Here is a 25,940-nt window from a genome sequence, read left to right as displayed (position 1 = left end):
TACTATTTTACTGGTTAAAATAAAAAATATTCACAAAATCACACATTTGGATTCTTCCTAGCCATTTCCACTTGGTGTGCAAGATTTTTGAAGAATTTAACTCCAGAAAGAGTGACTATTTTCAAAAGAATTAAAGACACCCAGAGCAAGTAAGGAGGTGGAACAGGGGAGCCCTTGCATGTGTCCGTGGGAATGTGTACTAGTACAGCCCTCTGAAAAACCTTATGGAAATTTCTCAAAAAAATCAAATACAGCGATTTAGCTAGGTGCCCCCTCCTGCCTCACAAGTGCAAGGTCCTGAGTTCTATCTCCGGTACCGAAAAAACAAACAAACAAAAAAATCAAATAAAGAACCATCATCTGATCCACAAGCTATCCCACTTCTAGATATATGCCCGAAGGAAATGAAATCAGCATTTAAATGGGACCCCGGCAGGGCTCGGGACCCAGCTCAGCAGGGGAGAGCCTGAACAGCAAGCAAGAGGCCCTGTGTTCCATACCTGGTACCAAAAACACAGAAACTAAGAAACAAAGGGACCTCTGCATACTCATGTTCCTCGCAGCACCGTGCTCACTGGTCAGGAAACGGAAAGACCAGAATGCCCACCGACTAATGAGAGAATAATAGCATTCCATAGCACAAAGAAACACTATCCAGCTATGAAAGGAACGAAGTCCGGTTATGTACAATAACGTAGAGGTCATTATGTTCAGTGAAAAAGGCACAGAAAGACAAAGACAAACGATGTTACTCCGGTGAAATATAAAATGCGGATCTCATAGATGTTGTGAGAACGGTTGTTATGAGGGGCTCCGAGAGCAGAGAGCCGGAGTGGGTAGGGAGCGGGTGATCAGTGGTTTTCTAAAATTCAATAGGAGTAAGGTAGCTCTGTTAAACAGTTACACGGTAAGGTGACTGACTACAGACAGCAATAAGATGCTATTTCAGAAAGCTAGAAGAAAAGATTTAGAAAGTTTTCCCTACAAAGATGGGATAAGTGTTGAGAAGATATCTTTAACCTGATTTTAAGATTACACAATATACACAAGCATATTACTCCATGAATATATACAATCTTTACATATTAGTGTATCAGTTAAAACTAATTTTAATTAGAGAAAGAAAACTGATGTGACCAGAAAGGATTTTAAGGAAAATTATTATTGGTTTAAAAAGTTTTATTTTCCACTGTGGTCTCCCTTCTCATAGAAAGTTATTTTTTAAACTGTGGTAAAATATGTAAAACTTGAAATTTATCCTCTTAGGTGTGTGATTCAGTAAGGTTAAGTGTATTAGCATTGTTTTCTAATCATTGGCTCTACCAATCTCCCAACCTTTTTCTGTTTTCCAAAACTGAAATTCTTTGTCCACTAAATAGTAGTGTTCACTTTCCCCATGTCCTGATCTCCAGCAACAACCATTCTACTTTGACTTTTGAGCTGTGGCTGCTCTGAGTGCCACATATAAAGAGAAGCATGCAGTCCTGGTCCTTTTGTGTCTGCCCTTTTTCTATCCTCATGAAGTCCAAACTCTTTGCTCACATTAAAGCAGTAAATGAATTTGATAATCTTCAAAATAAGATTAACATATGTTTCAAAGATCTTTTAAGGGTCTGAGTAGTACACTAGTCATTATATATAATTAACATATATGCTAATTATATATACTGTATGTTTAATAAGGACTATAACCTCACTCTTTCAGTTTACTTGTTCTTTGAAGAGACTGCCAGTAGATTAATTGTATATCACTTTGGTTTTAATTTTTAAGCACAATTATAATTTGAGAAAGTGACTTTGTTCATATTGAAACAAAATTTAATTTATCATAAGTGCAGATTTTAATAGAAAAGGGCTTTTACAAATCAATATTTAGGGCTCAGGATGTACCTTAACAGTACAGTATCTGCCTGGCAAGTGGGAGACCTTGAGTTCAATTCCTGGTACCAAAAGAAAAGAAAAAAATAGCAACAAAAAAATCAACATTTCTTTTCCCATGTGAAAGTCAGTTTGGTCTTTTAGTTTTAGACCCTTCAAATAGCGAGCAAGTAGATTGGCCGTTTCTACAGACCATATTTGTATATTATTTTTTAAAAATCTCTATTTGCATCATAGCCTGCAGATGCTGTCCTGCAGCCTGATCCACTCCTTCCTGCTTGGCATGCAGACACAGTGCATGTGCTGACAGGGAGAGAGGTGGCAATCCAAGGCACTAGGTGAAAGGCAAAGGAAGAAATGGATTTCCATCTTTGTGGCACCTCAGCATTTCAGAAATGCTTATTTCAGTGTCTTTCTTTCCACTGTTTTCTTTCACCTCTACATGTCTAATTGTTCTCTGCTTTGGAAATAGACTATTTTTATTTTCAACAAAAGCGATGATAATGAAACATATTTGCCAGGTAAGCACTCTGCCAATGAGCCACATACACAGCCCAGGAGGCAGGTTTTAAGTGCAGACTATCTGCAAAAAGGCCTTAACATTGATGAATTATGTTCACTCATAGAACTGATTTCAAATATTTCAGAGTAAGGTTTTGGGACTTCTTGGAGCCCATTAGAGAATACTATGTGGAAGTCTGAGAACAATAGCTCACTAAACTCTATCAGCTCTATGATTTCATTCAAAGGAAATAAAGAAAGTAAATGTTATTTTGGCCATAGGATTTTTCTATTTTTTTTTTAAGAATTTACTCTTGGGGGAATGTAGCACATCAAAGAAGCAACGTACTGTAAATTTATGAGGAAGTCAATCTCATTCATAGTTATTGCAAAGTATGTTCTAGGCAACATTTTTGTTGGTAGCAAAGTTGTAGACACTAAGAAAAATAAGGAAAAGCAGAAAATAATGATATATAATAACATTGTGCCAATAAAGGGATAAATGTCCAAAAACACCAACAATGATTCATAACTTTAGATTGTAACTCATGACCGTGAAATGTAGAAAGTATGATAGGGTCCCAAAAAAGAAATTTAGGCTCATTAGATCTTTTGTGATTCAGCAAGTTTTTATTTGACTAATTGGTTGGCTGGGAAGCATTTAATTATTTGAAAAATGAATCGAAATGAATTATGGGCATTTCCAGACAATGGAATTGTATGAGCAATGGTGAGTATCAGAAATATATTTAATGTAGAATGAGATCTTAAACATTTCCTGGAAGTCTACGCATTCTATGGGGAACACTTCAAGATAGAGGGGCAAAGTTCAACTAGACCTTAATGGCGGAATTGCTATCTGAAGACTTGTAAAGAAAAGAGATTTCCATTGAAATTAAAGAATTAATATTACTAATAGGAATAGCATTAATTGATAGAGCACAGAAGAGTAGAGACAGATATAGCAGAGAAGGGAAAATCACTTGAGCTAATCTTCACAACCATGTGACATTGAGTATTTGCAAAAATAAGGGAAGAATGTGATAGAGGTAGGAGATAGTTTGGAAATTTCAATCATTCACTGAGGAGTGAAAGGAAGGATATTATTATGCAGAGGATATGTAGTCCAGGAAAACGTAATGAACTTAAATTTCCATCCGTTTTCCTGTGCTATGAGAAAGTGACATTCGCTTTGTACCTTGAAGACTCAACTGGATGAATGAGGGAGCAAATGGCTGTTTGTTTCTTACAGATTTAGGAGATGGCACCTAGGGAGGTGTGCAGCTCTGATAGAGCCCTGTACTGATGATCTGGAGTCTGCTCACAGTAGACGAAGCAGGACAAAGAAGGATAAAACTCTGCTTTGTATATAAAGGGTCTGCTGATGTTTTTCCCAGAGCAGCAATATCCCACAAAGTAAGCATGGCCACAGTCTGTCAATATAGCAAGGATAGAGTGTAAACATTTAATTTAACCCAGCTCGAAATCCAAATTCAAATTTCAAATTTCTTCAATTGTCCCAATAATCTTATTTCTAGATTTCTTTTTTCCCTTTCATGGCTTTCTAGAACTCCGAGGTAAAGGCGCAAATCAATTAGGCCCCCAAAAGATGTGCAAGAAAGGGTTTAAGTGCAAACTCTAGCACTCACTAGACATTAGGTGAGTCAACCTTCCCTCCTTGGTTCCCTACTTGTTAAGAAGGATACTAATAATGTTGGCTCTGTAGCATTATTCCCAAGAAGCCGGTTGATGATTTGAAGTGTTTAGAGTAGGGCGTGGCACACAGTAAGTCCTGGAAGAACCTCCATTGGACACAGGTTTCCATCATCTCATTGTATCTAATGTCACTCACACCACTGTCCTTCCTCGTCTTCAGACTGTGAGCGATTACAGTCAAAGTACAACGAACTGCATTTTTCAATATTATCTCTTTTCCTAGATCTAGATTTGTGACAGAAGTACAATGTTTTCCCCCATTTTCAGATTAAAAATTCTGACAATGTTTTTCATAATGCTAGAAGTGAGGAGTGAGTATATGGAAATAAATCTTTCAAGAACTCTATTTTCAAACAATAAAGAATGTACCTAATTCAGGCTTATCTGAGTTTTTGGATTTTAATGTGTTGGAGAGAGATGTGGAGTACTCAAAATTAAACCCTCAGAAATCCAAGTATTTTATTAAATTGACATCAGTTGGTAACTGATGGGCCATTTTACTCTTTGGAGTGAATGAAAGCATTTTTCAGCATCCAAAACTCTTAATGAATAGTACATAATTGTCAAAATAAAACCTTTATTTAGGGACTTAAATTTAACCAAATGTGCTTTTATTTCTACACTGTATAGCATTACTAATCACAGCATCATCTGAGTGTGTAGGTGACATCTTTGACAGGCTAATGATACCCCAGACAAACGCACAGCTATTTTCACTACATCAAATGCATCGACAGATGTGGGTAGCAGTGAATATACCTGTACACTTCTGCTGCCCGTGATTTCATGGCCTTTGTCTATACTGGGAATGTGGAGGACAGAAAATAGAGGAACTGAATGCTCTTTTAGGAAAGAGCAACTGAGTGAGATAACATTGCTTTTAGACTGGGAATGTTCTACCAGGCAACGAGGGAGACCTGCTGTAAAAGAATTGGAAAGCTCTCTTGATGTGAGGGTGATATTTAGAGGCCATTGTGAGTGCCAGACAGGAAGTCTGTATTTCCAGAATCTATATGTGCTTTGTCACAGCTCCCTCATTTTCATGAAAGAAGGAGCCTGCGTGTTAGAAAGACAAGCTTTTCCTCTGGAACCAAATCCCAGTCGTAACTGTAGTTTTATACTAATAAGCCATGTGTTCTTAGGCAAGTGTCATGAATTTCCTCCATCTCAGACATCTCATGCATAAAGTGTGAGCAATGTCCTCTTCCATTAAGGTTGTTTTCAGGATTAAAAACAGAGATTATGTGAACCATCCGGCTCAGTATTGGTCTCTAGGTGGGGCTAAATAATGTTGGCTGTTGTTGTGTTTTAAGGATAAGATTCTTCATCTGTTAGAACTTTCAGATTTTCAGCGCAGGTGTAGGTCAAAGCCACAGGTGAGAAAAACTCATGAGTTCATTGAAAGTTGCTAACACTTAGTTCATCTCAGCCCACCAACTATTGTTTTGGAGTTCTGCATACAGAGTGCTGAGGGAATACATAAATACATCAGACAGTTCTTTAAGAACTTCTGGGATATGCAGTTCAAAATCAAATCAAAATAAACATACCCATTATAATTAACTGAAAAATGTCCAACAGGGCAAATGAAATCATCTTAAGCATGTGTTCAGCATTTACACAGTCAGAGCACAGCACAGCCTTGCACTGTCTTTCCTTTTCTAAATATGTGCTATACATGCATTTGCTAGGAATCTTATCAGAGTTTTCTCACTGGGAGCTGATTTCTTTGTTGAGTTCCTGTTCCTTATTTTCTCTGGTGTAGTCTGTGTGGCAGTGTGGAAGAACCACCACATGAGGACAGTAACCAACTACTTCATAGTCAACCTCTCTCTGGCCGACGTGCTAGTGACGATCACCTGCCTTCCAGCCACGCTGGTGGTCGATATCACAGAGACCTGGTTCTTTGGACAGTCCCTCTGCAAAGTGATTCCTTACTTACAGGTAATCCCTTTTCCTACATTTTAGCTCCCCCAGCAACTTCTAAAAATGTTTTCCATCATAGTTATGACCTCTGATGTATTAATGGGCGAGTTAAGAAAGAAATGTATTTCTCTAGGTATTTGCAAACTTATGGAAGATGATGCTGGAGATTCCTGAAGATACAAGTTAAAATTTGGATAAAATTAAAGCAACAAAACTGTGAAATTATCTTTCAATGTTTTACAAATACTTGACTTTTAAAATTCTTAATTCTTCTATTGTTGAACAATGAACTTGAACAAATTAATAACTGAGTCTTAGTCCAAATAATCAAGGGTATCTGTTTTTTTTTTATAAGTGGTTTTCTTTGCATCCCGAAGAATTAAGAGCTCTATGGTCAAAGGATTACAATGGATTATATGCTTTATTTTCAGTTCTGAATCAAATTGCCTGGTCTGGAACCTGTGTTCTGTCTTTTAGGTGGGATGCTATCAACCTCTTTGTAATTCATTTATTTAAAGGGAAAATATTGGGCTAGGGATTTAGCTCAGAGGTTCTGCCTCCTGCCTTGCAAGTGCAAGGACTCAAGTTCAATACCTGGTGTCAATAAATAAATAAGAAAGACAATATTTTTAGTAAGATGTATCTCATATGGTTGCTGTGACAATTTACTTAGGTAATTTACATGAATCTATTGGTGAGATGATTATCCTCTAGTGATCTGATAGTATAATCTTAAAATCAGTTATCATTGTCACCAATAGATGGTTGATTGGTCAATAGATAAGCAAGCTTTTCCATAGCTCATTGCCATTACAAGTTAGGAATAATGAATGCCTTCAGAGAGTAATTTTCTGATGTTCCTGTACTCTACAATCTTTGGAGAAAAAAAGATTCTAATATAGTGTCCTCAGCTACACTACTGAAAGAAAGGTATTCACTCCAAGAACTAGGCAGGGCTAGACAGTAGCTACTCTCTGCTTGCCTTCCCATAGCCTCCCTCCAGCCAGGACTGTCTTCTCTCTAGTCTTCAAGGTGGTGATCATTATATTTGCAAGAAGAAAAAAAATAGAAAGTTTGGGGGGAGCTACACATAGCCCATTACTAGATATTGTACTGATTAGTCTGTTAAACCAAAATGTTACAATAATTCACTCAGCTCAATAGTTCTTCAACAACGTCTTACAAAAAGAAGTGATAATGTAACTGTACTGTATCCCTAAAATGTACCAATAAACTCAATAAAATTAAAAAAAAAAGAAGTGATAATTTTTAGGGTCACATATTATTGAAAACATCACAGAAGTTAGTTTAGATCAGCCCACTTGAAATGATGGATTAAAAAATGAACAGTAGCAAAATTTTGGAGAAAAAGAAAATAAACGACAGAGAAAATCATCTTCATAAAACAAAAAGCATGAAAATTGGATGGTGTTTTCATAGAGAAGCTGAGAAAATCATAAATACCAGAGAATTATAATAGTTTGGCATCTCTGTGGTACTTCCAGCAAATGGTTTAGGCCTCCGAGTTACAGTAATTGCACAGGAGCCTTCTACTTCTCAGGATGGCCCTAGTTGCCCAGAATCCTCAACTTGCTGAGAACACTTCCGGTTCTGTGAAACAGAAGCTCCAGGGACAGAGGGATGAGAGAAGGGTGTGTCACCGGTGGCAGGTGCAGTCCTGCTCTGATGCACAGCGACATCTCGTTGTAGGCTAGAAATTTTGGAGACTTCTGTGAGCACTAAAATACAAACCAAACTGAAGGCAGAGTTAAATAAACAGTGAGTGATGAGAGGCCTAAATCTCAAGGCCTCGGGCAACATTTGTCAGTGAGCTCAACTTATTAGCAAGTCCTACAGTGGAGGGAACACCCTCAATGCCACGGTGATTCTGTCTGCTTCCACATGAGTAGTTTGTGGCCTACTGGACTCCAGAGGCCAAAGACAAAACTAATAGGCAAGCATGGATGGAAAAAACTAGGTCGAGCCATTAACTCACTGAGTGTTACTTCTTGGTGGACATGTGTAAGCACACAAGGAGATTTGTTCACTGATTGTCGATCCTTTCCCATGGAATTTTCTTAAATGCAATGAACTGCACCAATGTGCAATAGGAGAGATACTTTAAAGCCAATGGACTTTTTACTCTGATATATTATTTACATCCCACTGAATATTGAAAAACATATTACATAACTGGCAGCCATGTTTTAAGGTTATTAGGTTTATTTAATATTCTTTGGACATTTATTAATTGCGATTATATATGTGGTCATTTTCTTCTAAATGCAGGACAATCTTTAGATTTGTGAGTGGTTTTGACACTTTGGCAAGTGCTCAAACAACTTAGAATTCTACAGATGTATTATGTCTTAGCTGAATAATTAAAGTGACCCTTTAAATATTTAATCATCCTATAATTTGAAGACCATTAATATTTATCAATGTATTGGCTGAATAAGTGTCATTTATTTCATTTAGTGACAGCAGCAGTTGGCTACTTTTTCAGGGTGATTTTAAAAAAACTGCTTAGGAGCTTCTGCCTAAGAAATGCAAAAAAAAAAAGAGTGAGAGAGACATCAAAACACAAGTGCGATAGAGGTGGGAGATGCTTGGTAGACAGAAAGACTATTTTGTCACCTTCCAGTCTGTTAGTGCCCATCACTCAAATTCTTGTTTTGGCAAAATGTCCATTCCTACTTGTCACAGATCTCTGATATCTTTAGACAGCACTACATGCTAGTATAAAATAAGGGTGTTCTCTACAAAATTTAATAGTTTTGTTTGCTCTGTGCATGGAGTACCCATGGTATAGTTGAAAGGCCTAAGACATAAAGGCAGAGGAAGTTTAGCTGACATTTGCAACACTAATAACCCGCACTGAATTTGTTTCCCAAATGACTTCCTACCAGAATGGCTCAAACTAACACCATGCCAGGCTCTAAATAAAGAAGACACATAGAAGAGCTCTCCTGAAAATGGAAAGCAGTTATAAAGCTCTCATTTATACTCATAAATGATAGTATGAAATCTGATGTCCTTCTAAGAAAATCTTGCAAACTGGAAGCTCATTACATACTAAAGTACCTTACAGGTCTGCGGAGATTAAGACAGTAACTGTGAACACACTGTCAAGGGTGCATTGATGCCTTGGACTTTAGAGTCACTGGAGTCTCCCGTTAGAATAACAGCCACTCATTCTTTTACATCCTACACGGTACCCCAGTCTACTCTTGGCAGTGGTCTTTCACAGGAAGTGGTAGGAACTGTTACTGTTTAATAGTAGTAGGAAATACTGAAAATGACATTTAGATTTGAATCATGCTACGTCTATTTCATTCATCCGGGTTGATTAGAAATCATGCATAATAAATCACTACGCCTGATGAAAGGTATACATGTCTAATTGCTAGAGAGGATAAAAACAGCCCTAGCCCAATCGCGGAGAAAATCAACTGTGCAGATCCATAGTTCTCTTTAGAGGTTAGCAATGGAATTGAGGAGCCGTTGATCTTGGTTTATTTGCCCAGAGGAATGGAGGTTGGGCTAGGAGTGAGATGTTTCTCAGGTAGACTTGAAGGCATTCTAACAGAGCACTAAAAAATTCTCAGGAGTCATCAAACAACCTAAGCCTGTTCTGGCAGAGTTCAGTCCTTTAAGATTACACTTTCAATGATGAACTGGCCTCCGAGAATTTAGCAAAGCTTAGTTATGATCTGGATCTCCCAACTCTCAAATGGAAGATAAAACTAATGAATGCAATCATCATTATTTTTGCTATAATTATATAAGTAATAGCAAGCACACAGCATTTCTGTGGTAGAGTTGTATTAGGAGTTTTACATTTCAAATAACTCCCTACAGTGCAATGGTTGGGTGCTATTTGCCTGGTTTTGCAGGGGAGAAAACTAAAGAATAGACAGGTTAAGTACCTTAACCAAGATCACAGGGTGCGATGAGGATCAGACATTGCCCATTGGCTGCAGAATTTATTCCAATTACACTTCCAGAGAGAACCTAAAGAATCAGAACTATAAAAATGTCATCTTTTCATTTTCCTTCATTTAACAAAAACAGAGGCACACACACACATGGCCAGAGCTATAAGACAAACCCACATTATGCAACTCACCAGTGGGAGAGTGAGGACAGGAAGACCACCTTGTCACTTGCCACAGAGTCCCTTTTCCTGGTCTGCACCGACTGTTAGCTTCCCTTCACTCACTCATACCCAGAGAGAATGCATTAACACAGAAGGTCCTAGCATAAGAAGCAGAGATTCCTGCCCAGAACACATATCAATAGAGCTGGGTATGGTGGCGTATGCCTGTAATGCCAGTACTCAGGAGGCTGAGGCAAGAGGATTGCTGTGAGTTTGAGATCAGCCTGGGGTACATAGTGAATTCCAGGTCAGTCTCAACTACATAGTGAGACGCTGTCTCAAAAAGCAAAAAACCATACATACATACATATATGTATGTGTGTATGTGTACATGGATATATATGTATGTATGCATGTGTATATACATGTATGTATATATGTGTATGAATGTATATGTGTGTGTGTGTGTGTGTGTACAAAACATTGATTCTGACTTTACTCTCCAAATTCCCCCTTAGAGTCTTCATCAAATATCTCTTAGTTATGTTTGTTATCTCTATTGCAATAAAGCTCTATGTCAGAAGGAATTATTTTTCTTTCTGAGAACTGTGTCCCCAGACCTGGAAAACAGTTGATGTGCATTATATAATTCATTATATTTGACTTAATTAATAGTGGTGAGCCTCCCTCTGCTGTCATAGAAGTGGGCCACCCATTTTCCTTTTTTTTCTGTCCAAGTTCTATTGAGATATAGATAGATAGATAGATAGATAGATAGATAGATAGATAGATAGATAGATGTAGATATAGATATAGATATAGATAGATATAGATATATACAGATATAGGTATCACGCTGGAATCGGACTTGTGACCCTCTTGCTTCAGTCTCCCCAGTGCTGGAATTGGTAGCAGGTGCCACTGTGACCAGCCAGCGTATTCTTCTAGTTAAATAAAAGAGAATTTAGAGTTCAGACTGAGCATAAGTGTTTTCTTTCTTCCATTTGAAGCTACAATTTACCTTACTGATAAAAAACTTGCCAAACAAAATAGTGATAGTAATTGTTCAAAGGGGGTCATAGTATAAAAATTTAGCATAAAGAGATTGCAAGTTTTCCATAGAATCTTTCCGTTGTCTACCACGAAATACACATTTTTCCAACATTCTTCTATTTTTTTTTCTCTTTTTGGCATAGTTTTTCATAAAACCTAAATCACTTGCGTGAATTGTGCAGGGGCAGCCTCTGTGCTCCTGTCTGCTGTGCTGCCTTCCCCACGCAGTAGCTGTCAGCAGACTGCCCTTCACACCTGGCTCTTCTCCTGTGCTCCGCCCTCCTTCCTCCAGACCGTGTCGGTGTCTGTGTCTGTGCTCACGCTGAGCTGCATCGCCTTGGACCGGTGGTACGCCATCTGCCACCCACTCATGTTCAAGAGCACCGCCAAGCGGGCCCGGAACAGCATCGTCGTCATCTGGATCGTCTCCTGCATCATAATGATCCCCCAGGCCATCGTCATGGAGTGCAGCACCATGCTGCCCGGCTTAGGCAACAAAACCACGCTCTTCACGGTCTGCGAGGAGCGCTGGGGAGGTAAGGGGTGAGGTGCGGGGTTGAGGACCAACAGGGCAAAGAGGAATTCCAGGCCGGGAACCATGGTACAGCTGCTCCCCTAGATTTGATTGGCATTTGATAATACAGTTTTGCAAAAGCATGAAAACCCAATTGACACCTCCAAATTTCACAGAATAACTCTATCTTAGTCCTTGGAGATGTTGGGCTGGTTACGTAGCTCAGTGCGTTTGCCTGGCAAGCTCAAGGTCCTGAGTTCGACTCCCAGTACAAAAAAAAAAGTTATAGGTATTATTTTCTAATTTCTGTATTTTTGCCCAGAAAATAAATGAAAGGAGAAGCAGTTTTATAATTTGGATTAAGTTATGTTAGGTTTTCTTAAATTCTCTGAAACAAAGGAAAAAAATCTCAACAAGAATCCAAAACTATACTGTGGAATGATTAGCATTTTACGGGCTGTTTCAGCATTATGTTGTTTCAGGTGTCAGGACTCAAATGCAACTAATTTTTCATTTCAAGGCCATGTTCGGGTGACTTGTCCTCAGAGTAAGACAGTGAGTGAGAATTAAACAGCTGTACTTTCACTGCTCACAGCACACTGGGATAAATATATGACTTAGGAGTTATAATAACTATAAATAATTTCTGGTTTTCCATCTGATTTGTATATAGTAAAATTTAAACAAGCAAAAGTGTGTGAGTCTTATGCTCCTTTGCTTTAAAACCCATAGCAAAAGAAATATTTGTATCCATGCCCGGTGCTGGCAGAAATTTGGATACAATAATGAATAACAAGAAATAACCCTGCATCTTAACATCTTAACATCGCGTGTACTAATTGCAAAATTGTTACAACTAAATAAATTTAAATAAAACAACATACACCTTTCTGGGTGGAGTCTAACACCATGCTTCACATAGGGAATTTGAACAACAGGAGATAATTTGTGTAGAGCTAGATTTCCTGCCACTGGAAGAGAATACCTGACACCCCACAGCTGAAAGAAGTTTAATTTGGCTCACAGCTTCGGAGGGTTCACTCTCCTGCTCAGAGGGCTATAAGGCAAAAGGGGGTGGCAGGAGGGTGTGGCTCCTCCCCAGGGAGCCAGAAAGCAAAGAGAGAGAAAATGAGCGTGACAAGAATCCACCCTTCTGGGTCACACTCCTTGGGGTCCGCTTCTTCTGACCCAGGTCCACCTCATGGTATTCAGCTGTGAAATCAGAGAACGCGCCCATTAATGAGTACAGCACCCCGTGATCTAGTCACCTCGAAAGAATTTTAGGGGATATTTTAGGTCTACACCATAGCAACTTGTTTATTAGAAGGATACACAGTTATGCTTATTAAAATAGATGAATTTTAGGGGATATTTTAGGTCTACACCATAGCAACTTGTTTATTAGAAGGATACACAGTTATGCTTATTAAAATAGATGATCAAAACCGGTATTCCTTATAGTTGTAATATTTTCAAATATTTGAATTCTTGAATTTATGATAAATCTCACTTGAGGTTCTCTTGTTAGAAAAACTGAAAAGGGAAAAATAATCGGTAACTGGCAAATTGAGCATAACACTTTCACTGTAGTGGATCAAATCTAAAAGGCTCTAGGATTATTTTATGTTATTGTCCTAAGATGTCCAATACCAAAAATTTCATAATTTGCTTTATCTGTTATGGAAAATATTAAATATATCTTTTGCTTTGATCTCTACTCTCCCTAACATTGTATTTATTTCACTATAATTTTTAGGTAATCTTCAATTTTTCCCAATTTTCTTCTTTAATAGTGCAGACAAAAAACAAAATGTTCCAAATGATGGTTACAATTCATGTTTCTTATGTCCCACTTATTTAATTCTCAATGCTTTCAGTCTTAGAGTATGACAGGCTCTATGCCAACCTGGAGAGAAATAGACTCTGCCAGTGAGTCTAAAAGGAAAATAAACACTCAATTATTGTGTGATCATTCATTAATTTATTCATACACAAAGTGCTAAGAACACAGATGAGAAAACAAATCTACTCCTAGTCATTTGGACAAAAGTTTACAATTGGGGCTGCTAACATTTCAGCAAAGGATTAAAGATGAGCAGAAGGGGCCAGGGATTTAGTTCAGAGGTGCCTCCACCTGCCTCGCAAGCACAAGGTCCCAAGTTTGATCCCCTATACCAAAAATAAATAAACAAACAAACAAACAAACAAACAAAATAAAGAAGTTGAGCAGAAGTTCTTCAGACAGAAAGAGGGAGAGGGGACTTTCAAGAAGCAAGAAAATCTACCCATTTTAAGAAGGTCAGGACATGTAGCTTCTGGGCCACAGGGGAAGGTATTGTGTAAAGAATTGAATTTGGAGATGTGGTTTTTCTATAAAATGGAATATTACTCATCCATAAAGAACGAGAAAAATAGATTCATTCATAGGAAAATGGATACATATTGAAGATATACTCCTAAGTGAAATAAATAAGTCACACATGTGTAAATACCAAATAGTTTCTCTGGTGTGAATAATCTGCAATAATACAGAAGATCCTAATAAGATTACTGACATGGTGAAATGGGAAGAAAGGGGCTAAAGGTGTAGGGAAGGTGAGATGGGTAGGGGAAGGGTAATAAGGGCAAAGAAAAAAATGTGAGATAATGAAAAGATGGAAATAAAGTGATTGTAGGTGGAGAGGGGAGGAGGGGGTGAAGGGAGGGCAGGGACAAGGGGAAAAAAGGATAACCAAGACTTGTCATTCATGTAGAGGTACAAGATCCCAACAATGAATGTAACTGTACTGTATCCCTAAAATGTACCAATAAACTCAATTAAAGCTGAAAAAAAAAAGAACTGAATTTGGAAAGAAGGTTGGTCAAGGATGGACTGTAAATTTCTCATTCATTTTCCCTATGATAAATTATTTTTGGAAAACAGTCTAAAATCTCTCAGAGTCCTTAGTTCATGACCAAACTAGTCTCTAAAGAGAATAAATTATTTGTTCGAGATGATAAAGAAATGTATCCACAAAAATGTAAAGTTTCCAACCCAGAATTTGGAATCTTTTAAGATTACAAAGACTGAAATTAGAGAAAATACTTATTATTATTTAATATATGTCAGTGGTATTTTTCTAAAGTATTATGCTGATTTACTTTCATTAATTTACATGTTTATAAAATATAAAATAAACTTTTTATGCCCTAATTAATCCAGTCAGATTAACTCTCTTTTTTTGTACTGGGGATTGAACTCAGGTCCTTGTACTTGAGAGGCAGGTGGCAGAACAACTGAGCTGCATCCCTGGCCCAGGTTAACTCCTATTAACAAAAATATTGCAAAGATACAGACTCTTGTCAATGATTATGATTAATGGGCACATTATTTCAAATTAATTTTAAACAATAAGGATAAATTCATAAAGTTCATTTGTACTCCTAGTATTTTATGATGCAACTCTAGCATGTACATTTTCTTTGTAATAAGCAATTATCACTGAATACCTAAAGATCTAAACTCAGCTTTCAGAAGTCATTTAAGAAAACTCTTTGAAAGTGATTATAATTATGACATCTGGCCTATTTTGAGATTTTGAAGGCATCTAAATACACACACACACACACAAGTGTGTTAATTGGAAATGTTAAACATTTACTAAGGAAGAGGATTAAAAGCATGTTACAGATTCATTAAATTTAACAGACCCATAAACTTTTAAAGGAAAGTCAAATTGAATACTAGTAACTTATCTTTAATCTACTTGTCTAGTCAATCCAAGATAAATGTAGCATGAAGGAGAAAGATTTGCAATTTTTAGGTAATTAGTGTAAGATGCTAGTTGAACGATGGGGAAATTAAGTTTTTTCTGTCCAATATATGAAATTACTCTTTGATTTCAAAGACTATTTAAATAGTCATATTTGCTCCTTATTTGTTGATCACACACACACACACACACACACACACACACACACACGCGCGCACACACACATGTGTAGTGACTTATTGAGATTGTACTTGCTATTAGTTAAGTACAGACACAGATATTCACCAGCTGTAAATCTTCAAACAGCTTTTTCCTGATTGAAGTAGTGCTCAAGTGAAACAGACTTTATTAGTTAATTCAAGGTCATACATAAGTATCAAAAATATATCGAAGGCATTGCTTATCAAGTGCAGAAATCTTCAAAGGTATCTGCAACACACAATTTAAATTTTCAGTGGCACATCTGGAATTTAAATTAGCGTATACTGTAGGCATGGAATGAAAAATTCAAGTCTATCATATTTCTCCAGTAGCCTATCACAGTGTCCTTATTAAAACACTCTAACCCACAAGTGTAATTTTGCTTGGTCAACTTTTCTCCATATGAGTGCTCATATCATAATATGCATTTCCTGGCTGCAACGCATTTTCCAAACTATTTATAAACATATCACTTCAATCCTCAGACTGAGCTTTCTTTCCCTTCCGTCTTCTCAGAGCTTCCAACCATTAACACATGATGGTATCCAGAGCTGTAGTTGGTAAAAACAAACTGACCTCTGAAATCTACCCTCCTCTGCTCCCTTTGTCTAGTTGGACACAGTTATTAGGGTCTCACAGACATGTAAGCTTCAAAGGTGCATTTTTTATGTGGAAAGCTCATGTGTCACTTTCTTCAGAACAAATAAAAGTTCAAAGCCATACAGGTGCCTGGAATGTGCTGAAGTCGCTTCCAGTGCCTTTGAAGTTGGCCCAGCAAATGTGGTTCTGGCTGGAGTGCTTCAAAGGGAAATGTTATTTGTTGTTCCTCTAGACAGACTGCTTGAATTCTATCTCTTTTTATGTAAGTGGCCTGGTTTGCAGGATAATCTGAAAGAAAGCTAGAAACTGATGAGGCAGGTGTCTTCTGGGCAGAGAAAGGCTAAAAATGATGCCTCAGTCCATCTCTTGGATCTCCTAGCCACATGCAGCCTGTGTCCCTTCTGAAGATTTCCATGGAGAGAAGAAACAGTTTCAGAAGTCAGAATACAAATTCCCTACAATGAGTGTTATCATTATGTATTTCTAAAATATACCAATAAATGTTTTGCTTCCAAAAAAAGAATGTAGAGAAAATTAGACTAAAACTCAGCCAACTCCAAATCACAAACTACGGAATTAAAAGTATGAAGGATATAAATTCATAAATAAATTTAAGGGCCGGAGATTTAGCTCAGTGGTTCTGCTGCCTGCCTTGCAAGCCATAAGGACCGAGTTCAATTCCTAGTACCCCAAATTTTTTTTTAAAATAAATGATTCAGTAAGAATTAACTCCAGGATTACCAAGGAAATTTATAGACATATTTTAAAGGTACTTACTAATAATTAAATCCACCATTACAAAGCAAACACTGTGTATGGTTAAAATTGCTACCATTTGTCTTATTGGTAAATCCTGAATATCACTTGCCCTTATCACAAATCTAGTCACATAAATCCAGACTTCATCTTCATACAGTAAAGGGAAAAAATGCACAGAGATGATAATGTCATCTCTCAGTAATAATGTGGTATGTGATTTAAGACAAATAAGTAAAATTACCCTTTGTTCTGTTAGATTCCATTAGGATTGAGTATCCATGGAACTTAGTAGGCTCTCCTGTTTCCTACTTTTCATTACAGTAAGAAGGGAGAGACTGTGTGCATTTAGACAGTGATATTTAAGTACTTAAAGAGTCAATGGTAGAGCAGAGCTCCTGCCTAGCATAAGCACAAACATGTGTTTGATCCCTAACACCACAAAGAAAAATTTTAGTAGATGTATTTAGAAACACTTAAATATTAATACAAACCCATAATCTCACTAATTTAAAAGATTATTTTTAAAATTCCCACCCTCATGCATTTAGTATTAAAAATAAATTTTAAAATTACTGCAACTCAAGAAATGCTTATTTCTAATATGAGAGCTATATAAAAATGAGTTAAGAATTAACTTTAAAAAGCCTTAAAATTCTTCATTTCTTAAAACTATACACAGATTAACAAAAAACAAACTATACACAGATACCCGTATACACATGCAGACATGCAAAATGCTTAGAGAAATTCTCTGTGTGTTTCTGTAAGTCAATGAACAGATTCAACAACTTCTTATTATATTTAGTTTCCAAAATATTTCACATTTGCATTTGGAGGTATAACTAGAAATGGCTTCCCATTTGTCAGAGAACTTGAATTTCATGAAATAGAATCAGTTGAATTTCTGTTTTCTCCCATTTAACCAAAGATTTGGCCATTAAGGTTTGATTGAGTTATGCCCTTTTTTATAAATGCAAATAAACAATGCAAATTAATATTTATTAATTAGTCAGATATAGTCAAGCCAAATAATAGAACTTTTGATAAATCACACTGCATGTTGGATAGACTGTGGTAGCGTAAATTAAGAGATGGCTAATTGTTATTTCTTTGTGAGCACATCAGCTAACATTAAAACCTCATCATAGATGGTTTTGATGTAACCCGAGTAAGCAGAAAGCCAAATATTGTAAGCTATTTTTCCATCTGTGATCATATTATGCTAATGAAGCCATAAAGAAGGTAAATTAATACTTTGAAGGGAATGCATTGACAAAATTTGCTTTTGGGAATATCTGTGAATTTTAATGTGAGATTTTTATTATTCTGACCTTCATCGCAGGTGAAATTTACCCCAAGATGTATCACACTTGCTTCTTTCTGGTCACCTACATAGCCCCTCTGTGTCTCATGGTGTTGGCTTATCTGCAGATATTCCGCAAACTCTGGTGCAGACAGGTATGTAATTTCAAATATTTTGGTTGTGCTTTCTCTAGGATTTTAAAAGCAAAGTTCAAGAATGCTTGGAATCAACATAATATGTTCATCAAAGGACTATTTGTTCTCAATCAGTGAGGCTCTATCCTTGGGAATGCTCCTTGATTTCTTGGAGGAATGTTTCAATCCTTGCCTAGCGGGCTTTACATTTATAACCAAAATTGAATCTCAGTGATTGAGCTGATTTTTGCCTAGGAGTCACTTATTAACTTCAGTTTTTATGAGACATAGCATATTCCTTTAAAGCTTTCGGAGACTGTAAATCTAGGAGGTTATGCGCATGCCATTTCTAGAATACATTTTAGTACATGGGCTACATCTTCAGCTTTAAAGATCTTATTTTCGGAAGAATAGAAGAATCAGGCAGAATTTAGAATTTGAAAAACTGTTTATATATCCGAGTTTGGGTTACTGCATTTTGGTAGATGATTCTGTGTCAGGAAAGATTTGTGTTCCTTCGCTCAGCGATTCATTCAACAAACATCATGTACCGTCTCAGTCGCTTTCTCAGTTACCGAGACACAGTACCCCCAAACCCACAACTTAAAGGAAGGCAAGGTCAATTCAGGCTCACATTTCAGTCTGTGTCAGCTGCTCCTGGACAGGACGGCCAGGCGGAATTGGAGGAGACTGGAGGGTCTGGGACGGAAGCCTTCAGCAACATTTTGCTTCGGTTCGCGAGCTCCGCCTCGGGTGACAAACATGACCGCGGCCATCTTCCCCAGAATCGTGGGACGAAAGGGGTTCATGAATCCGGGTACCACTTCATATGGTTCTCGACAATAGCTGTGTCAGTGCCAGGTCAGCTGTGGCTCTCGCCTGAAGGAATAGCACATCTTGGCTCTGGAGAGAGAAAAGGGAAAAAAGCTGGAAGAGCTGTTCAGATCTCTGAAAATGTCTACCCTGAACTGGCAGGGGTTGCATCCCCTTCCTTTTCCTCAGCCAGAACACTTGGTGTGTTTAGCTTAACCATGAAGAACAGAGGTATTTATTCCGTGATAAGAGCACAGCAGGGCAATGGGGGTCTCCTTACACACTGCGGATAGCTAATCTGAAATGATGTAGCCTGGAAAAGTAAAAAAAAAAAATACACATGCAAGGGGCAGAGCGCCTACACCTACACTCTGACCAGGCCACTTCGTAGTTATAGGAGTTTTGTCAATGATTCATATTATTTCTGTCACTCTTTCATCATCTTTAAAGGGGATTGTACAGCGCTGACCTCACAGGTTTGTTACCTGCTTTAGATGTATTGAAATGTAGAAAGTGCTCACTACATAAAATACCTTGAAATACTTTAAATACCTTAGTATATATTGTTATTTGGATTTTCAAATAGTTCTGGTTATATTTCTAACTGATCGTGTATTGAATTGTTGAATATGACATTTTTTTACCAAAATACACCTCTTACATAGCACTTGAAATTAGTATTATAATGATTGTTTTCTAGTCTTCCTCCTCTAGCTCTGTTAGAGGAAGACAGTACCCTCTGGGCTCCATCTTTGTACCCCTCCAATTAGCACATGCTCTGCGCATATCACTTAATCAGTAAAACGTTTTGTACAAAACAAGGACAGGAGAAGGTTTAAAGAGTAAAAGAGAACATGGGAGAGTCTGTTGTCCAGTTACTCAGGGACACTTTTTTAGAAAAAAAATATTCAGAGGGAAAAATATTGAATGAGCATATAGGAATGAAGAGACTTAAATTGAGATGGAGATTCTGACTAAAAATGTTCCGCGTTAAGAACATTCTCTAGTCCATATTTTTGCACATTTGTGTATGTCATATACAATAGAAGTTTGGATTTGCTTTTTCACTTATGTACAAATGAACAACCTTTAAAGCCATGGTAAGGGTCATGCATGGATTCACCTTGTTGCTGTTGTATTCCCAACCCTCACACGGTGCCTGACAGAGAGAATTCAAAGCATATTTTTAATAAATAGATGATGACCAAATCCCAGTTTTATTGCTACATTATTTAAGCTTGTAATTGCCATTTTCCCAAACTCTAAAATAAACTCAAATTATATTACAGGTTTACAAACCATCCACATCCCTTTGGAGGAAGTTTCCTGTGTAAGTCACATGATGCAGGAGATTTGTAGTAAAATGCTTGGTTGTGAAACTGAAAACATTTACATATTGAGGCCATACTCTTAAGTGAAATAAATAGGCAACACATGTGTAAATACCAAACCACTTGGTATGAAAAACTAAAAGTATAAATAAGATCCAAATTGTATAATTGACAATGTGAAATGAGAAAAAGGTTGCTTGGTTGTGAAACTGAAAACATTTACATATTGAGGCCATACTCTTAAGTGAAATAAATAGGCAACACATGTGTAAATACCAAACCACTTGGTATGAAAAACTAAAAGTATAAATAAGATCCAAATTGTATAATTGACAATGTGAAATAGGAAGAAAAGGGCTAAAGGTGTAGAGGAAGTGGGAAGGGTAGGGGAAAAGAAATAAGGGACAAGAAAAAGTTTTAGAAAAGGAAAAAATGGAAGCAAAGTCTTTGTAAACAAGGAAGGTGGAACAGGTGAAGGGAGGGCAGTGGTATGGAGAAAAAATGAGAACCAAGACCTGTCATGTAAAGATGCAAGATCCAATGATGAAGGTAACTCTACTGTATACCTAAAAAGTACCAATAAACTCAATAAGATAAAAAATAAATGAAAACATTTACAAAACAGACTGGAGTCTATAGAGAATGGCAAGTTCACCTGAGCTCCCTTCAGCAGAGACAATAAATTAAGCCCAAATGGGTAATTATGCAGAATTCCCTGGAGGGGCTCTTGATTTCCAACTGTTGTATTTCTAAACCATGCTATAAGGTTATGTGTGCCAAAGGCTGCATTAAATGACCCATGGAACGAAGGCCCTGTCCTATTTGCTTAAAATTACAGAGGCGTAGAGAATCTCTTTTAAGTACTTTCGAATTGCAAGTTTAAGATTACTAGAGAGCAAATGTCGCGTCCTTGTCTTTCTCGAGATCTGTCAGCCTCATTGAAAGACTTGGCTTTTACCTTGCTGTCATCAATTGACCAAATTCTTTCTTCGACAATATGACTCAGTCTGCTCTCTGAGAACTCCACAGACAGTCCTTCAACACCGATGCCCTTAGGAACTTCTTAGCCTCGCCTAGTTAGACTCCGTGCGCAGCTGTCAGCATTCTTTCCAGTTCAGTGTTCAGATAATTCAACACTGAAGTCTTCATCATTACCTGCCCATCTGCCCATCCATCCTACAGGTATTATTCAGCTCCTGCTATGTGACACCGTGCAGTGAGCTGCAGTGTAAATCTGAGTCTGAGACTATGTTTCAAGTTTCTAATGACTTTGATAAAACATCCGTTTCCCAGCTCTTGTGCAAACTTATTCTGCTGCCATTGTTGCTTAAACATTTCTTCCCATGGAAGTTAAAATGAATACCGTGATATTAAACACATCATCTTGTGAGCATGAAATTAAAATAAGGGACAAAGGGAATTCTTACGACCCTCACCCTAGGAACTCAGCAGGTGGATCTGCATTCTGACCGCAGGTGCCAAGTGACCAACAGCGATGGATAAAGGCGCGGAGACATAAAGCATAATGGGAAAAAGTCACTGGGGGTTGAGACTCATGGCCCTCGAATGTTGTTGTCGAGTGTAAGAGACCAGAAAATGTGCCATTATACCCGCCAAGCAGAGCAATGTGTGGAAGTGTTTGTTTCACGTAAGATTGTCAGTCCCCGTCAGACATCTGTGGTACTCTGTTAGGATGAAATGGATAAGAAGCCAGGGAGACTTGGGGCTTGCCCTCCCAGAGCAGACACTTGTTAGGTGCTAAGAAAAAGTGTCACCCACACACTCAGACCTGCCCAGCTGCCAGCTCAGCACTGGTCTCCTGCTCTCCGATAGACATTACTAGCTTTTTAGCATTTATCATCTTTGTGTTCTCACCCCTCTGCTACTAACTCCTCCGCCCACTTTATTCTGGCTCTAAATTCTATCACTACAATGAAACAGCATCCACCAAAGTCAACAGTGACTTCTAGAGAACAATTTCCTGACCTTTTCCTGCTTGATCTTCTGGCAATATTAAGCTGTACAGCCTCATCGTTCATGTGCTTCTTTCTGATGACTCTCTTCTATGTCTAGCTGCTTCTTTGTTTTGAAAAGTTATCCTCTCTTTTCTGGCCATTAAATGATACCCTACCAGATCTCTTCATGATTCTATAACATGTTTTAGAGACCTGAAAGATTCCCTCCCAGACCCTTTTAAAATGTCTAAAATGTGTATGAATAAATAACACTTTTAAAATGTATTGCTCAGGCTAGTCTTCTGGGATGCATCCAGTTATACACATTTTATGTGTACATAAACACACAGGGCACCTTTATTATAAGTCTTTTTTTTCCATTAAGTTTATCGGTACATTTTGGGTATACAATACAGTTGCAATCATCATTGGGATCTTGTACCTTTCCATGACTTTATCTTGGTTCTTATACTTTCCTCATTCCCCAGCCCTCCCTTCACCCCCTTCACCCTTCCCTGTTTACAAAGACTTTGTTTCCATGTTTTTCCATTTCTCATATTATAAGTCTTTATATAAGCTGAGTCTTCCACTTTCTTCTTTTTTTTAACCAAAAAAAAAGCACTTGTTTTGGTGATGACAGATCCTTTGCCTTAAAAAAAAAAAAAAAAGAAAAAAGAAAATGAAACCAGCACTTCAATTTCTACATAAAAGAAGAAAGAGTTCTGTTTTCTGAAGGTGATTGGAATGTCTAAAATCCATGGATGAATTTTGAGAGAAGTGCCATATTAACAATATTAAATCTTCTAATGCAGTGAATATCTACCATTATTTAGATCCTTTTAAATAGTTCTCAATAGTGTTTCATGGTTTTCAGGATATGTATTTTGTCTACCTTTTATCAAATGTATGTAAAAATACATATTTTTGCTATTGAAATTTCTATTTTGCAGTTAAACTCTCCATTTATTTATTACTAGATTTATTTATTGGGTTTGTGTCCTCTGTCTTGCCAAAATCATTTTAGTTCTTCTGTGTGTGTGTGTGTGTGTGTGTGTGTGTGTGTGTGTGTGTGTGTGTGAATCCCTTAGGGTTTTATTTATGAGCAATACTTTCTTCTCAACAGAATACATCTGTATGCCTTTTACTTATTTTTATTTTCTCTTTATATTGGCTAAAAACTCCAATACAAGGTTGAAGAGAAGATTTCATTATCTTTTTCCAAATCCTAGGAAAAATTACTCACTTTTCTTCATTTAGTATGAAAGCTTTTCATAGATGCCCTTTTCTTAAGTTGAAAGATTTTCCTTCTATTACTAGTTTACTGGGTGCTATTTTAAAATCACGAATGGGTGCTGAATTTTTTCTTCATTTATTGAAATCTTTTTCCTTTATGATGTTATTATGATTAATTAGTTGATTTTTAAATGTTAAGCTTCAGTTGCATTGCTAGAAAAATTCTAATTGAGAAACTGTATTATCCTACTTATATACTTTTGGCTTTGATTTGATAACATATTTTTAAGGAGATTTTTTTGTCTCTGTTCATGAAAGACATTAGGTATTTTTGTTTTTGTGTGGATTAATAAAGCAACTGAGACCTGATAAGATTTGTTGGAAAGGATTATCTTTTCTGTGAATTTCATAGAGAATATGAAAAAGATTGATATTAAGTATTTGTTAGTGTTTGTTTGTTTTCATCAGGGAACCTATCTGGATCTGGACAGTTTTGTAGCCAGGTCTCAAGTATTATTCAGTATTAATCATAGTAATGATCATCTTTCAAGGAAATCTTCCATTCTATGTAAGTCAGAAAACTTATTCATGTTGCTCTCTTATTCCCTTTCTTAATGGCTGTAGCACACTTTCCCCTTTCTTATTCATTCTGGTCAAAAATGCTACTTACCCCAGAGTAGTGCCAAGGACCATCACTTACATGGCATCTCAGACCCTGAATTAGGTAATACCTCTCTGAAGACATCCAGGTCAAGGATGATTTATGAAGTTTACTTATAACAGCACAATAAAAATAGTGTGTCTGCATATGTACTTACCACAGTCAAAGACCATTAAGCCCTCAATGACATGGCAGGAGGAAATTTCTCCCACAAAACTTCCCAGGAATGATCTTTCCAAGCCATTTTACACCATTATCACTGTTTTGTTGTTGTTGTTGTTGTTGTTGTTACTAGGTATGAACTGAAAATTTAAGTGACTCCCATATCACTTTGGTTTTGAGTTTGCAAATGGGTACTGTGTATCTAAGAAGAAAAGGACTGTGAAATCAGATAAGCCTGAGTGTAAATTCTGGCTTCACTATGTGGAATTGCATATTTTATTTAATTCTTAATATCTGCCTGATTGCTCTATAAGACAAGATTTATAATAATCTTTTGTGGATGAATGATGGATTCCTCAAGTCTATGCATAATTCCTGCAGCTCGGCTAGTTTAGGTGACTCTTTTTCATTTTATATTGTTTCTCTGTACTGTTTATCATGGAGAAATTTATGTTCCTCAAATGGAATTGCAGAACTAAAGCATCTCTGTTCTTCCTCATGAAGGTTTTCATCTAAAAGGAGCGTCACTTTTTCATTTTTGTTCTGGTTTTTGTTTTTGCCTTTTCCCTGCTGCAGGGGCCCTAGCCATGCTCCCGTGGAGGTTTTTCTTTATGGGAACTGGTTCTGAGAGTTGCAAAAGTCATCATCTGCAGAATGTTGTTCTCTCCTTCAGGGAAACACTCAATAACAGAGTGGCAGACATTGAAATGATCTCCCTGGGTCATTTACAAAACAGTTCAAGACCATTTAACAGACACTTGCAGGGCTTTCATGCTAGAGTTCTCCTGGAACTTTCCAACATTCATTTCTGCTTCCCCTCACCTGTTTAAAAAGTTACAGTTTCAAAAGAGAGTCACGGGAGAGGAAGGGTTCCCTGACCCTCTCTCCCCTAACCAGTGGACTGAAAATTGGATCGCCATTATTTGGAAAGATTAGTGTACATGACGGGACATACAGATTTAGAAGAAAACTGATTGATTGGGTATTTTCTACGTCAAGGCAGGTTCTCATTAGCAACAGTTGCATTTTCTTCTAGAGAGCAGATGGTCAAAGGCAGCATTAAATTATTCCTTCTCTGTGGACATCAAAGTAAAATTTTGTTCTCAAATTAAAGGTTGTCTAACACACTCTGATCTTGTGATGTAAAAAGCAACAGAATGCATCTAACATCCACCCTGGGAGGTCATGGGGGCACATGGACCTGTCCTGGCATGCAGCAGAGAGATAAAAGCCACAGCTGGACAATCTGAATAGAACTAAGATTGCCCTATGATATGATGTTGGCCCATTTTCTTTTTTAAAAAAATTATGATGCTGAATTTTATCATTTTGCTCATTAATTCCTATTA

General features: G+C 37.3%; 1 protein-coding gene across 4 annotated transcripts in view; it reads left to right on the top strand.

Moving 5' to 3' along the window:
- Positions 1-25,940, top strand: part of Hcrtr2 (hypocretin receptor 2) — a 91,531-nt gene that overhangs the window by 56,827 nt on the left and 8,764 nt on the right. For all 4 annotated transcript variants that reach the window (XM_033763415.1, XM_010628937.2, XM_010628936.3 and 1 more), the window contains exons 2-4: positions 5,861-6,039; positions 11,466-11,709; positions 18,342-18,457. In XM_033763415.1, the coding sequence (XP_033619306.1) occupies positions 5,861-6,039; positions 11,466-11,709; positions 18,342-18,457 (539 nt within the window). The remainder of the gene's footprint in view (positions 1-5,860; positions 6,040-11,465; positions 11,710-18,341; positions 18,458-25,940) is intronic.

The sequence above is a fragment of the Fukomys damarensis genome, unplaced genomic scaffold (assembly GCF_012274545.1).
Source record: "Fukomys damarensis isolate Sample0158 unplaced genomic scaffold, DMR_v1.0_HiC HiC_scaffold_14, whole genome shotgun sequence".
NCBI lineage: Eukaryota > Metazoa > Chordata > Mammalia > Rodentia > Bathyergidae > Fukomys > Fukomys damarensis.
Note: the sequence above shows the minus strand (reverse complement) of the source record. Positions and strands in the feature narration are given on the sequence as shown.